Raw genomic sequence first — 15,000 nt, 5'->3', positions numbered from 1 at the left:
AAGACACATTAGATATTTTGTAACCAAATGATATGGTTTTAGTCCTTCTATTCACCACCATAATTTGTATTTCTCCTTCCCCTCAAATGACAGTTTGACCCAAAACTAAAAACGTTGGATTTGTATTCATGCGCATCAAAAGATTATTATTTATAATTGCTCATCAGCTGTCTTTTACATCTAATTTCACACCAATAAGTTTTGCGAAAATATTCTGCAACGTTGAATAAATTTTTTATTGCTCTATATAAATGTTCTCGAGAAATGCTCTCGAGTAAGCAATCACGACAAATTTTGAATATATACACAATAAATATACATGACTGTATTCCAATCACGACCTTAACCGGTTTGCGCCGTTCCTTTGTAGCCGGAAGCATCCACCCCCCCCCCCCACCCCCCCATCCCCGTTCAACCCCCTCCTTCCCGCCGTGCTAACATCCCTCTCGCCCCCCACCCGCCCCGGTCCTCTCTATAAAATAAAAGAAAAGATTACGTCCAGACGCGCGCGTGCATGCAAGTGAGTAAAGACAGTATTATAATGTAGAGTGTAGACAAAGGTCTGTCATGCATCGACTCACGACTCTCGGCTCTCAACTCTCGACACTACTCACGCCTTGTTGAGTACTTGGCATTTTGTTGTGAATGTGTATATATATTATATTATATTATATTATTATATTCCATAGACCTACATGTGTTATATAATCTATTGTTTTAGAGTCTCAAAATCGACTGTATATAAATAATCATAATCTATTATCAAATCTACTTTAAAGCTCTCAAATATTGTTATAATATTGTGATATAGAGAGAATGGAAATAACGCCATTCATGTGTTTGTTATTGTTTTTAGACAGCCGTTTTAATGAAACTAACTAAAAATTCTATCAATCGGACTATAAACCTTAATGTGTGCGTTGGTAGGTTTTTAATGTGGCTGGCGTATGATGTGAGTATTTTACCTAAACGCATAACATCAAAATAAAGGCTCTCAAATGTTGTTATAATATTATTGTGACTTCGCGAAGTTGATGTCACTCAGGTCTTTGTTATTGCTTTTTGCCACCCAGGTTTATGAGTAATTCTCACTAAACTGCATTAACCAGACTAGATATAAACATTCAAAGTTACACATAGTTTTGATTTGTGTGTTGGTCTTTTTTCTTCCGGATGGCAATGTTGTGAGTTTCTTAGCCAAACGCATACTATCTATATACTGAGATTGAATACCGGCAATGAGAAAGTATTAAGTAATAAACAAAAAACGAATAGAACAGCTTATAAAAAGAACAAAATACCTAACACGGAACGTTTCGGGCTCAAAACCCTTCTTCAGCCAACAACAAAAGGACAATAAAGACATAAATACATTAGTAAATTCCAGATCGGCGACTGAGAAATTAGGCAGGTCCTCTCTGTGGAAGAAACATCTTGGAAAGTAAAAATAAAAATAATCGTTCGATATGTAACTAATGAGTTCCAAATTGAACGGAAATACGCTTCAACACGTAATGTCCCTTCCCTCGTAATGACGCGTGGTAGTATCTACGCTCTCTGTAGTAACTTAGTAACTGGCTCTAAACTATCGGAACAATGGCGGACGCCCTTATTAATTATTTCCCCGACGAGTATAACACTGTATCCAGAGGAGAAAAGCATTATAAACATGATCATTTTTTTTGGCTTTTATACATTCTGATCACAACACATATGAAAACTTCTAGCCAGCATGAAGAATAAAAAGTACCGATTTTCTTTGTTTAGAACCACGATGGCCGCCGTTGCTGGGCGACGTGACATCAGACTATTGAATTCAATTAAAACAAAGCATAAAGAAATGGATTGAAAAAGTACTGACATGGTCGGTAATTTTCCGACACCGAGAATCTGAGTATTGGTAATACAAATATTTACTATAAGGGAAAGAGAGAAAGAGAGAAGAAAACAAGGCATCAGAACCGGCAATCATTATCGATACTAGGACCGAGACCATGGGATTGACCAGCCCCAGATGCGGTATCGCACAGCCTTCATCTGCTTCAGATGATTTTCACTGTGATATTCCGAGATAGGACATTTTGTCATCAATAGATTCATCAAAAAATTGGAGGGAAGTCTTCCATTAAAAAAAAAATAAACTATTGAAATATTATACGGAATGGAACGGGGGTTCAGTTTTCTTTTAGGGCCTGCCTCTACACTCCTACATAATACCAGATAGTCACATTCAGAGGTGACAGGTAGCCATAGTTCCTCGTGGCCAATTTTGACTTCAAGCAACGAAAGTGGCCACATGGAATCTTACGTGGCCAAGCACTACATACACTTTGATTCGCTGGGCTTAGGTAACCAAAAAATCCACCAAACTGGAACAAAATTGCAATTTATAATATATTCTTTAGTATCATTTTTTTTTTCAAAGATAAAAAAAATGAAATTGATAACATAAACACAATTCTCCTTGTGTACAATAATTTTGGCTAATTTTACCACGCATGTGGCCATCTGGCAGCCTTTTGACGTAAAAATGTTAAAAAGAAATTCTGACTAAATGGAAAGAAAAGGTTTCTCATTTTACGGCAGTGCATTGTGATGTCTTTTCAGGCAACGCGTGCGCCGTGCACATTATCACATGACACCCCCCCCCCCCCACCACCACAACCACGCGCGTTGTTTAAGTTTTTTTTTTAAAAAGTTATCACAACAACTTACGTTTCATTTCAAAATGGAAGTAATTACGGACGTGTTTGTGCTGAAAGCAAAATGTGAAAGTTAACTAGTAGACATCCAAATTGACGGCGGAAGGAGAATACAGGGCGAGAAGGGGCGTTTGTGTTTTGATTCGTTTTACATAAATTTGTGAATGAGGGTCGTTCGTCTGTCTGGCTTGCTCACTGTAATTTGCAGATTCTTTGTGTTGGTGTAAGCATAATAATATAAAATTTCTACGCGTGCAGCATTAGCGGCATGTATGAATAGCATAGACTTCTAGCTGTCTTTAAAAAACAAACAAACAAACAAACAAACAAACAACAACAACAAAGAAACAACAACCCCCCCCCCCACCCAAAAAAAACAAAACAAAAAAAAAACAACAAAAAAAAAAACAACAAAAAAAAAACAAAAAAAAAAAACCAAAACAAAAATTTAAAACAGATTTTATATAGCGAAATATCCATTAACCAACCGTGCTCAAAGCGCTTTACAAGGGGGCTTTAGCCAACAGCAACACTTAACATTTAGAACGAGACGTGACGCCTATGGTTAGGAGATATTTCAATTTTTTTTTTCTCGACAGAGACAACGCTGTGAACGGCCAGCCAGCTACTCGTTTTACACCTGAGTACATTGTGAGAATGTGAGTAAAGAGTCTTTTCCAAGAATTCAATTATGCGCCGACCGAGGCTCGAACCCAGAACCTTCCGATCCGAAAGCGAGTGTCAAACAACAAAATCACATAGCCGCACAAAAAGAACGCAAATACATTCCTGTTACTCTTCTCTTTGGAGGAATTTGTCTTCAGGTTCTTTTCCAGGGGAAAACTTTGAACGATCCAAACATTAACCGCGGCGCAGCGTCAAAATGAGAAAGAGCATAGATAGATATTTGCTCGACATGTTCAAGGCCAAATATTACCCTTTCTGTACGAAGCAATGACCATACCAAATGACCAGATTTCTCGTGACCAATATCAAAAATGACCAAAAGAAACCTCACATGGCCAAAAACTGCATACAATTTAATTCCCTTAAAAAATTCATCGGTTTTGGCATACATAGCTAGTAGCCTATTATAAAAAAAATCGTAGAAATACGAATTTTTTGGCTCCAGTTACAAAGCTGCTCAGGTCTCCCTGACACAATAAATTTTGTTGAAAAGGAACGTTTAGCTCCTTAGAACCAATATTAATATAATATAATATAATATAATATAATGAACTTATATAGCGCCTAGTTCGAATTTAGAATTGCTCACTGGCGCTTTACATCAACACATCATGTATGATATAAAAATATAGAACTGGCATGTTAAAAACCACACAAATTCGATGACAACATAATACATACATACTAAGAGTCCAAATTATATGCCCTTCAGAAAAGCTCAGTTTTTAACCGTTTTCTAAAGATAAGCGGATTTTCACTATTTTTTGTTTCAATATTGATGGAGTTCCACAGTCGGGGCGCATGGTGGTCAAAGGATTTCTCATGAAAAACTAACGATTTTGGGGGTTCCCTTAGGATATTTAAATTAGCAGATCTTAGATTTCGACTGTGTTCATAAAGGTGGATAAGTTCCTGAAGGTAAACAGGAGCAGAATTGTTTAAGCAATTGAAAACATGGGTGAGTATTTTAAATTATTAAGGACTTTGGAGCATTTTTGGACCATGCTGAGAGCAAATTGTTTCTTTTGTAAAGCTATTTAACTCTCTCCTTACCAGCCATTTTCAGGATTTTCCCCAAGACTTCACACCCAACTAACACAAAAATAGATTTTTTATCACTCAAACACAACAGCAGTAAAGTTCTTGCGAAACATAATTTCTGTAGCAAAACATGCTCTACTGTTCATTTTCTTTAAACTTTATGATATACAAAATAAATTTGAATAAGAAAAATGTTGGTTGTATCGTAACGAATGTGACGATTTTCCTATAGTTGGTTTTCTTCTTTTTTCCTTTGGAAACTACGACTTTTGGAAATTTCATGTTGGCAGCTCTGGTTTTGATAATCAGAAAATCGACTAGACTGTGAAAACTGTTGTTACCAGAGACTAAACCGAAAATACGGAGACATGAGAAACTTAGGGGCTCTTTCCGTATGTGGGTGGTGAATGTCAAATCGGTAAACATGACATTTGAGATTGGATGGTGTGTGTTTAAATAAAATACACACCTTTTCTTCCCGCTATATCAATTATACAAATACACACAAAGTTAAAAGTCTGAGAGAATTTAGTGAGAAAAAAATCACCCCACTAAATATAGATAGTATGCGCTTGACTAAGAAACTCACAACATTGCCATCCAGAAGTATAACGAACAACACACAAAACTACGTGTAACCTTGTACGTTTATAGTCAGGTTAATAACAAGATATGAAGTGAATAGAAAAGTGCCAGAAGACAATAGAGAATAAAAATTTTTCTCGGCGGTGGTGGGGTTTGAACCTGCGACCTTATTGGTACGACAACTCCGCCTGGCAGGTGAGAGCGTGGCTCTACCGTGTGAGCTATCCACGAACACAAAAATATTCGTTTCAAACTCAAAGTCATTACTAGATCCCTCTCTCACCCACTTCTTGAGACCGCCGATTCGTTCGTACACCACCATCGCGAATAATTTTGACCAGCAGTTAAGCTTAATAGCCAATATTCTCAACACAAACATATAACATAGAAACGATTGAGACATTGAGTATGCTCCGGTGTATGGGGTGAATTTTTAATTCAGAAAAGTGAGTGGAGCAGGCACTTATGTTGGTAACAACAAGATATGAAGTGAATAGAAAAGTGCCAGAAGACAATAGAGAATAAAAATTTTTCGCGGCGGTGGTGGGGTTTGAACCTGCGACCTTATTGGTACGACAACTCCGCCTGGCAGGTGAGAGCGTGGCTCTACCGTGTGAGCTATCCACGAACACAAAAATATTCGTTTCAAACTCAAAGTCATTACTAGATCCCTCTCTCACCCACTTCTTGAGACCGCCGATTCGTTCGTACACCACCATCGCGAATAATTTTGACCAGCAGTTAAGCTTAATAGCCAATATTCTCAACACAAACATATAACATAGAAACGATTGAGACATTGAGTATGCTCCGGTGTATGGGGTGAATTTTTAATTCAGAAAAGTGAGTGGAGCAGGCACTTATGTTGGTAACAACAAGATATGAAGTGAATAGAAAAGTGCCAGAAGACAATAGAGAATAAAAAATTTTCGCGGCGGTGGTGGGGTTTGAACCTGCGACCTTATTGGTACGACAACTCCGCCTGGCAGGTGAGAGCGTGGCTCTACCGTGTGAGCTATCCACGAACACAAAAATATTCGTTTCAAACTCAAAGTCATTACTAGATCCCTCTCTCACCCACTTCTTGAGACCGCCGATTCGTTCGTACACCACCATCGCGAATAATTTTGACCAGCAGTTAAGCTTAATAGCCAATATTCTCAACACAAACATATAACATAGAAACGATTGAGACATTGAGTATGCTCCGGTGTATGGGGTGAATTTTTAATTCAGAAAAGTGAGTGGAGCAGGCACTTATGTTGGTAACAACAAGATATGAAGTGAATAGAAAAGTGCCAGAAGACAATAGAGAATAAAAATTTTTTCGCGGCGGTGGTGGGGTTTGAACCTGCGACCTTATTGGTACGACAACTCCGCCTGGCAGGTGAGAGCGTGGCTCTACCGTGTGAGCTATCCACGAACACAAAAATATTCGTTTCAAACTCAAAGTCATTACTAGATCCCTCTCTCACCCACTTCTTGAGACCGCCGATTCGTTCGTACACCACCATCGCGAATAATTTTGACCAGCAGTTAAGCTTAATAGCCAATATTCTCAACACAAACATATAACATAGAAACGATTGAGACATTGAGTATGCTCCGGTGTATGGGGTGAATTTTTAATTCAGAAAAGTGAGTGGAGCAGGCACTTATGTTGGTAACAACAAGATATGAAGTGAATAGAAAAGTGCCAGAAGACAATAGAGAATAAAAAATTTTTTTCTCTATTGTCTTCTGGCACTTTTCTATTCACTTCATATCTTGTTGTTACCAACATAAGTGCCTGCTCCACTCACTTTTCTGAATTAAAAATTCACCTCATACACCGGAGCATACTCAATGTCTCAATCGTTTCTATGTTTAATGTTTGTGTTGAGAATATTGGCTATTAAGCTTAACTGCTGGTCAAAATTATTCGCGATGGTGGTGTACGAACGAATCGGCGGTCTCAAGAAGTGGGTGAGAGAGGGATCTAGTAATGACTTTGAGTTTGAAACGAATATTTTTGTGTTCGTGGATAGCTCACACGGTAGAGCCACGCTCTCACCTGCCAGGCGGAGTTGTCGTACCAATAAGGTCGCAGGTTCAAACCCCACCACCGCCGCGAAAATTTTTTATTCTCTATTGTCTTCTGGCACTTTTCTATTCACTTCATATCTTGTTGTTACCAACATAAGTGCCTGCTCCACTCACTTTTCTGAATTAAATATAGTCAGGTTAATGCAGTTTAGTGAGAATTACTCATTAACGCGGATGGCAAAAAACAATAACAAAGACCAGAGTGACGTCAACTTCGATCTATCAATTGAAAGCTGCGAAAACCACTGTCAATTTTCAATTGTATTATGTATATGTAAACATTATGAGTGATAGGATGTTTACCGCATTGACACGGCCTGACATAAATCCGCATCTTATGCTATTAAAATCCCTATTGACACTTCAGGAGTTTCGCGTCTCTTATAAATCGCCTTCTCCGCTGTTTTTATGAAATGTATTAAAAATATAAATAAGATAAAATTATATAGAAAATAAAAATTAATGATAGAAACACAATTCTCCTTGTGGCCATTTTGGTCAATTTGAACCAAGTTGAAGCCACTCAGCTGTTTGTTATTGTTTTTAGTCAGCCATTTTAAGGGTAGTTTCCGGATTTACATAGTGAGTCAGAAGTCAGAAATGATATTATACAGTTTACAGTAGTGTGTTGTTTGTAAATTATAGAGTATGTGTGTACAATGTGTGTGTCATAAGGAGACAGTTGAAGCGATCTTTATTATTCATGAATAGGTTTCAACTCATGACGTCATTTCCCTCAAAATGACGCATAGTAACTTAGTAACTGGTTCTAAACTATCGGAACAATGGCGGACGCTCTTATGAAATACTTATCTGACGAACATAAAAGTGTATCCAGAGGAGAAAAACATTATAAATCTGATTATGTTTTGACTTTTATACATTCTGATCACATGCCATGTGAAAAAGAACTTGTGTCCTTCAAATGTCGATCGATTTAAATGACCCTCATCTTAACAACAACAACAACAACAAACAAACAAAAAAAAAAACCGCTCAAATCTGGGACTTCGCGAAGTTGAAGGATAAAAAGTACCGATTTCCTTTGTTTAGAACCAAGCTGCTCGTTGCTGGGCGGACGTGACATCAGACGATTTAATCTTATTAGATCCCAGGTTTTCGTCTAACCGAGTCATCGACCACGTGACTAGTTCCTGTCCAACGATTGGATATTTCTTAATAAATGTGAGCGTCCTTGAGATAATCAGTCGCATGGTGAAAAGCTTCGAAGGGAGATATTGACAATTTTAATCAAAAGGTCAATTTTTATGGAAAATGAGTTCTCAAAAATCATTAAATCAAACATTTTTCTACATATTGATGAAATATTTTTTGAATTCTACTCCGAAATATTTTTATTTTAATTGTTTAATGAAGGTAATTTTTGTACTTAATATCAACTCTTGACAATTTTGGAAACGATTTTCTCAAAATTAGGATTTCACACCCTATCCAATGCATATGGTCATAACTTCATGAAAAATCATCCGATTTGCTTCAAATAAAGATTAAAATGCTCAGAAGACATTGGGCTTTCGAAAAATGCAAAAAAAAAAAAAAAAAAAACCGCAAAACAAACATTTTCACCATGTGACTGATTATGTCAGGGACGCACACAAATGTAAACAGGCTGCTTTGTTTATAAAATTTATAAACAAACCCATGAGTCAAGCTGAACAAAAATGACCTATAGATAGAATGCGCTTGGCCAAGGAGTTCACAACATTGCCATCCAGAAGTATAACGGACCAACACACAAACTCTGTGTAACCATGAACTTTTTTAGTCGGGTTAATACAGTTTAGTGAGAACAACTCACAAACGCGGATGGCAAAAACAGTAACAAAATGCCTGAGTGACGTCATCTGCATACTATCTATTGTAATATTGGACAGTTTGAAAAGTCTAAACACTTTTCACTATGTAGGTCACTTTGATCATATTTTGCCATCTGACCAATGACCTCGAGCACATGGAAAAGAATAACGTCAACTGGGGTATCTTTGCCTCAAGGGGAAACTTTACATCTGTGAATTTGAAGCATTTTGAATACGTTCAGCTTTGTTGCAGTTATTGTACATGTTAAAAGACTTGAATTTTTATCAAAGGAAATAATTGGCACAAAACTAAACAAACTTTGACTGGTCCAAAATACGCTTCAACAGTCGTAACGTCACTTCCCTCGTAATGACGCATGGTAACTCAGAACTGGCTCAAAACTATCGGAACAATGGCGGACGCCGTTATGAAATATCTCTCCGACGAACATAAAAGCCTATCCAGATGGAAAAAAACCCATTATAAATCTGAACATGTTTTGACTTTTACAAATTCTGATCACAAGACATATGAAAAGTAGCCAGCATGAAGAATAAAAAAGTAACGGTTTTCTTTGTTTAGAACCAAGATGGCCGCCGTTGCTGGGCGATGTGACATCAGACTATTGAATCCAATTGGCACAAAACTAAACAAACTTTTACTGGTCCAAAATTTAAGAGGGGAAAAAAGTTTCCCCTTTAGGCAATGTTACCCCAGTTGCCGGTATAGACCATCCCCATTTACACGTCATTCTGTCATGTCTGTCATTGATACTCATATTGCTTATTGCTTATTGCTGTTCAACAAATGGCTTTTTTTGTAAGAAAGGTAAACATAATAAATTATTGTGTGCAAATAATATTACAATTTGATTCGTTTTGAAAAGATATCTGACGGTGGGAAATGTCTCAAGCATATCATCTAAGCTAGGCTATAGATGCTGTGCGCTTGGCAAAAAAAACTCATAACATTGCCATCCGGAAATATAACAAACCAACACACCAAACTATAATTTGTAACCTTGAACGTTCTGTTTATAGATAGAATGAAGTTGACGTCATTCGGGTCTTTGTTAGTGATTTTTGCAATCCACGTTTATGAGTTATTAATTCTCACTTAACTGTATTATCCGGACTATAGATAGTCTGAAGTTTACGTCACTCGGGTATTTGTTATTGCTTTTTGCCATCCGCGTTTATGAGTATTTTCTCACTAAATTATTTTACCAGACTATAAACGTTCATGGTTACACATAGTTTTGTGTGTTGGTCCTATATACTTCCGGATGGCAAAGTTGTGAGCTTCTTAGCAAAGCGCATATCTACTATCAATAGATAGTATGCGCTTGGCTGAGAAGTTCATAACATTGCCATCCGGAAGTATAACGGATCAACACACAAAACTCTGTGTAATCTTGAACTTTTATAGTCTGGATAATAGAGTTAAGTGAGAATTGCTCATAAACGCGGATGGCAAAAAAACAAAAACAAAGACCTGAGTGACGTCAGCTGCATTCTATCAAATTCTATCACTTGCGGCTCCGAGATATTGAAGTCTCATTCATTTTGGAGTTTTCAAAACATGTTCCTGTCGTCGTAATGATTTAAAACAAGAGGCATTGTTAGCGTGCTGCTGCTGCTGTGGAACTGACATTGATAAATTAGCGTGACACATCACACATTGTCAAGCTCATTATAGTATAATAATAATATTATCCTTATCATCATAAGTGTGTTATGTCCTGTAAGGATTGACAAGTGACAAGTAGGGTATAATATAGACATAATGTAAATTAAATGTTGTAGCTTGAGGTTCGAAGATGTATAAATATTAATCTTATAATGGATTAAACGCTGCTATTAATATTTCAAATTCAAACGATGTGGACGTTTCGGATTTTCCCTTTGCCAACAAAAAAAAAACACGAATTGAAATAATATTCGTTTTTTGTTGTTGTTGTAAAAGTGTCTCATTTTCATTTCATCGTGTTTTGTTGACCAGCGGAAACCCGAAACGTTTACATCATTTATTAGTTTTATCTTTGTAAATTTGATCGAAGTTTCTATCTACTCCAGTTTTATGACAGTATTCACGTATTGACGCGTTATAATATTATGACGTGGATAAACGGATAACCCGTTTCGTGGATGAAATGTGGATATTGTATTTGTGGATATTTAATATTGGATATGAATGGATGATTACAACGACGTGCTGCTGTACTCATGTCACGACGATTTAAACTCAAGAACTTTTTTCTTCTTCTACATTCCGTGAGTATCTTTAGATATATAATTTTTTTAAATTAAAAAATTGAGCTTTATATAGAGCAATATCCACTAAATATGCTCAAAGCGCTTTTCAAGGGGTCCCTAGTCAACAGCAACATTTAACATAATGTAGGAAGCGACTCGAAAGCGAGTGTCATACCACTAGACCACATAGCCGCACAAATAATGTGTGGCTGGCTGAGAAAACCAGGAAAGATGCGCAAATTTCATAAATTGAGTGGCGGAAAGACTGCCGTAGTTTCACAGCACGCCTAAAGAGGGGATTAAAAAAAAAATCTTTTCGCAGTGAGACCCCATGAAGCGTCCCCCCCCCCCCTCCTCTCTTTTCTTATTGGGGCGGAACACCCCCGAACCCGTCTTCAACCATAACTAAAGATACTTTAATCTGATAAAACAATGTTTGGGCTAAAAGAGTAAGTAGCTAAAAGTATAATAAAACTGCTGTGAAACTACAGAATGACCAATGACCTCGAGCATATGGAAACGTAATATAGATCATGCCCATTGAGATATGTAAGCAGTGGTGTAGACCACATCTTTCTGATCATTTACCATTTTAAATTTTCTTTCCCTGTCTATTTGTACCCAAGTTAAGAATTTTTTTCTTAATAAAATTTGTTGCTATGGGGAAATACTTCGATTTTGGTTCATATCTCGAATCGAAGCTTCTCGGGTTTTCTCAGCCAGCCTCATAAATAAATTTCTGGGTGGATTTTCTGACCTCCAATAGTGGGCAGGGTGGCACTTACTGTGTCTTCTATCCCCCTAATATATGTTTTCCAACATGCTTTCTGTCTTTGTCTTGGGAGTAGATTACTAGGTTTTGCCCTGGCCCTGGCTGGGAAGGAAATAGTCAAATGTATAGTTAGATATTTATCTGTCCTGTTTCTCACTTTGATAAAGCGCCCAGAGCATGGTATTATTAAAACTAAAACATTTTTTCTTATAAAAAAGGGAAAAGAAGCCAGTCGGCTCTTGGAGCCGGAGTTTATCCCGGTTTCTGTAACGTGAAACGGACAATAATAGCAATTGCTTAATCCCCTTTGGGTAGGATGCTAGTCTATCGCAAAGTACTTTTCCCCAGATCAAATTGACGCAGCTAGCCAAATACTGCTGGGTAGACAGGTGGGGGTGAGGGGGGGGGGGGGGTCAGGTAAAAAAATCTTGACTTCTTCCGGGGTCGATTTTAATCCGTTTTACGTGTGGAGCGAGTGTTCTACCAACTGAGCTATCTAAAAACCCCAATTGTTTTTATAACTACATTTTTAAAAATTGAGATTTCATACAGTGCCTTACCCACTAACGTGCTCAAAGCGCTCTACAATGGGTCCCTGGTCAACAACAACACATAACACTTAGAACGAGACATGACGCCTGTAAGGCGATATTACATTTTTTTTCGGACAGAGACAGCGCTCTTAACGGCCAAGTACTCATTTCACACCTGAGTACGATGAGAGAATGTGAGTAAAGGGCCTTTTTCCAAGGACTCAACTATGCGCCGAGTGAGGCTCGAACCCAGGAGCTTCGGATACAAAAGCGAGTGTCATACCACAAGATCACATACCTGCACAAAAATTAATTATGGTCGAAAAGGAAATGAACATTATGTTTACATAAAGGTTAGAGACAGTTAGACATGACACATGACACATGCTGTTGTACGACGCTGAGCAAACAAAAATGTGACATTTTTTATTTATACATTAACGCATTAATTAATTATAATTAATTAATTTACCTTTTGTCTACGACCAACCGTCGTGTTCTCGTTTTAACAATAAATAGCTTTTTTGCCTGTGGTTTTTCTCTCCTTTCGTGTATCTTCTATCTGATTATGTGACTAATGGGGAATTTAGGGACAGTGTTGCCAGGTCCTTTTGCAAAAATCCCACCAAACTTATGCCAGAAATCCGCCAAAATCCGCCAACTTTATCCTACTTCACCTACAATATTTGCCCAAATACCCGCCAAAAGTACGCAATTTGTGTATGAGTATGAGTATGAGTTCATCGTAGAGGGCTGGTGGCCCGTTGATGGTCTTTGGATCGGTCTACACCAACTTATGGAGGTCGAAAGGCTGGCTTCAATGGGAAATCTATGCTGTATTTTAGATCCTGCAGGAAACAGTCAATTTGGCTTTTAAAGCTGTTTATGCTTGGCGCTATAACTATTTGTTTCAGGCAGGCTATTCCATATGTCAACAATTCGCTGACTAAAGTAATTTGACTTAAAACACACTTATAATCAACAATAGTGTATTGTCTCAGAATAAAAATTATGCTACTAAAAGCTACTTACCTATTTACAACTGTTTTCTTTTAAAGGTCTGAAGACTCGGAGTTTCGATTTTGTTTGAGCCTGAGTTAGACTGTCGTATATTGTTTTCACCTTCGGTTAATCTGAATTAGGTTGTGTAATGTAGATCTAGGCCAACGGTACACTCACAATAATTGCTCCTAAAAGACACGTTAGTGGGGGAGAAGAAGACATAATTAGACTTGCTTGCTATCGATAGTATGCTCTTGGCTCAGAAGCTCAAAACATTGCCATCCGGAAGTATAACGGACCAACACACAAAACTATGTGTAACCTTGAACGTTTATAGTCTGGTTAATACAGTTTAGTGAGAATTACTCATAAACGCGGATGGCCAAAAGCAATAACAAAGACCTGAGTGACGTCAACTTCATTCTATCTATACTTTTACTATTTTAAAGCGTATATAAATCATCAAAGATCCGCCAAAAAATTCCACCATCCGCCAGGCCATTTTTCTCCCCGCCATGCGATGATAAAAGTCCGCCAATTTGGCGGGATATCCGCCAACCTGGCAACACTATTTTGGGAAAAATTTGACCTTGTGACAACAGTGAAACGAGAAGCTATGACCCAGACTAAACCTGTGTATCGATAGTTCTAAGTTGACGTCACTCAGATCTTTCTTATTGTTTTTTTTGCCATCCACGTTTGTCAGAAATTCTCACTAAACTGTATTAACCAGACTATAAACGTTCATGGTTACACATGGTTTTGTGTGTTGGTCCGTTATATTTCCGGATGGCAATGTTGTGATCTACTTCGCCAAGCGCATACTATTTATAGTAACATTTTTTTTTAAAAAAAGGTATCAAACGACCCATCTCCCTAAATAGATACGCATAGTGATATCATGTTTACAATAATAATATATGACGTCAGATTATAAATCGTTAAACGTCACTAAAAATCAGATTTTTAAACAATAATTATCATTTAAATATTTTCGAAGGTGTCTTTTATTCAAAGATGACGGAATAGGAATCAATTGAGGGGTACGATACGATTCTTACACTCTTACTTTTTAAATATTCCGGACGTGTTCCCAACCGCTCCACGAGCTTGCGAGTGCGCGTTGAGAACAAAGTTCGAATTCCAAAACGCATGAGTGTAAGAAATCATTTATTCTCAATCGATTTCGATTTCGTCATATCTTAGTAAAAGATATTTTCAAAAATATTTGAATGGTATTTCTTTTGGGTTTTTTTTTCAAACATTCTAATATTAGTAAAATTCAACGTTTGATTATCTGACGTCACAAATTATTATTGTAAACTTGATATCATTACGCGTTACTATTTAGGGAGAGGGGGGGGGGATGGAATGATTGCAGTTTTTACACACTATTAAATGGAAATATTAATACTGCAATGTTTTGGCAAATACGGCAATTAATTGATTTGTGTTTGTTTTGTCTTGTTGATGTTATTATTGTTGCTGTTGCTTTTATATTGATGCTGTGCTTTTAACCC

General features: G+C 37.3%; 1 protein-coding gene and 1 long non-coding RNA gene across 6 annotated transcripts in view; one reads left to right on the top strand and one right to left on the bottom strand.

Moving 5' to 3' along the window:
* Positions 1-15,000, top strand: part of LOC144957386 (uncharacterized) — a 295,052-nt gene that overhangs the window by 135,744 nt on the left and 144,308 nt on the right. Inside the window, exon 1 of one of the 5 annotated variants that reach the window (XM_078888643.1) lies at positions 10,994-11,191. The exons of the other annotated variants lie outside the window; for them this stretch is intronic. Coding sequence (XP_078744769.1) covers positions 11,144-11,191 — 48 coding nt within the window. The 5' untranslated portion in view covers positions 10,994-11,143. Of the gene's footprint in view, positions 1-10,993; positions 11,192-15,000 lie in introns of those variants that run through there. 5 annotated transcript variants of the gene reach the window in all.
* The window catches only part of LOC144957389 (uncharacterized), a 30,041-nt gene that overhangs the window by 13,448 nt on the left and 1,593 nt on the right, over positions 1-15,000 (bottom strand). The gene's annotated exons all lie outside the window — the stretch shown is intronic.

This window comes from Berghia stephanieae, chromosome 11 (assembly GCF_034508935.2).
Source record: "Berghia stephanieae isolate SIO BIC M18660-M18661 chromosome 11, UCSD_Bste_1.3, whole genome shotgun sequence".
Taxonomy (NCBI): Eukaryota; Metazoa; Mollusca; class Gastropoda; order Nudibranchia; family Aeolidiidae; genus Berghia; species Berghia stephanieae.
Note: the sequence above shows the minus strand (reverse complement) of the source record. Positions and strands in the feature narration are given on the sequence as shown.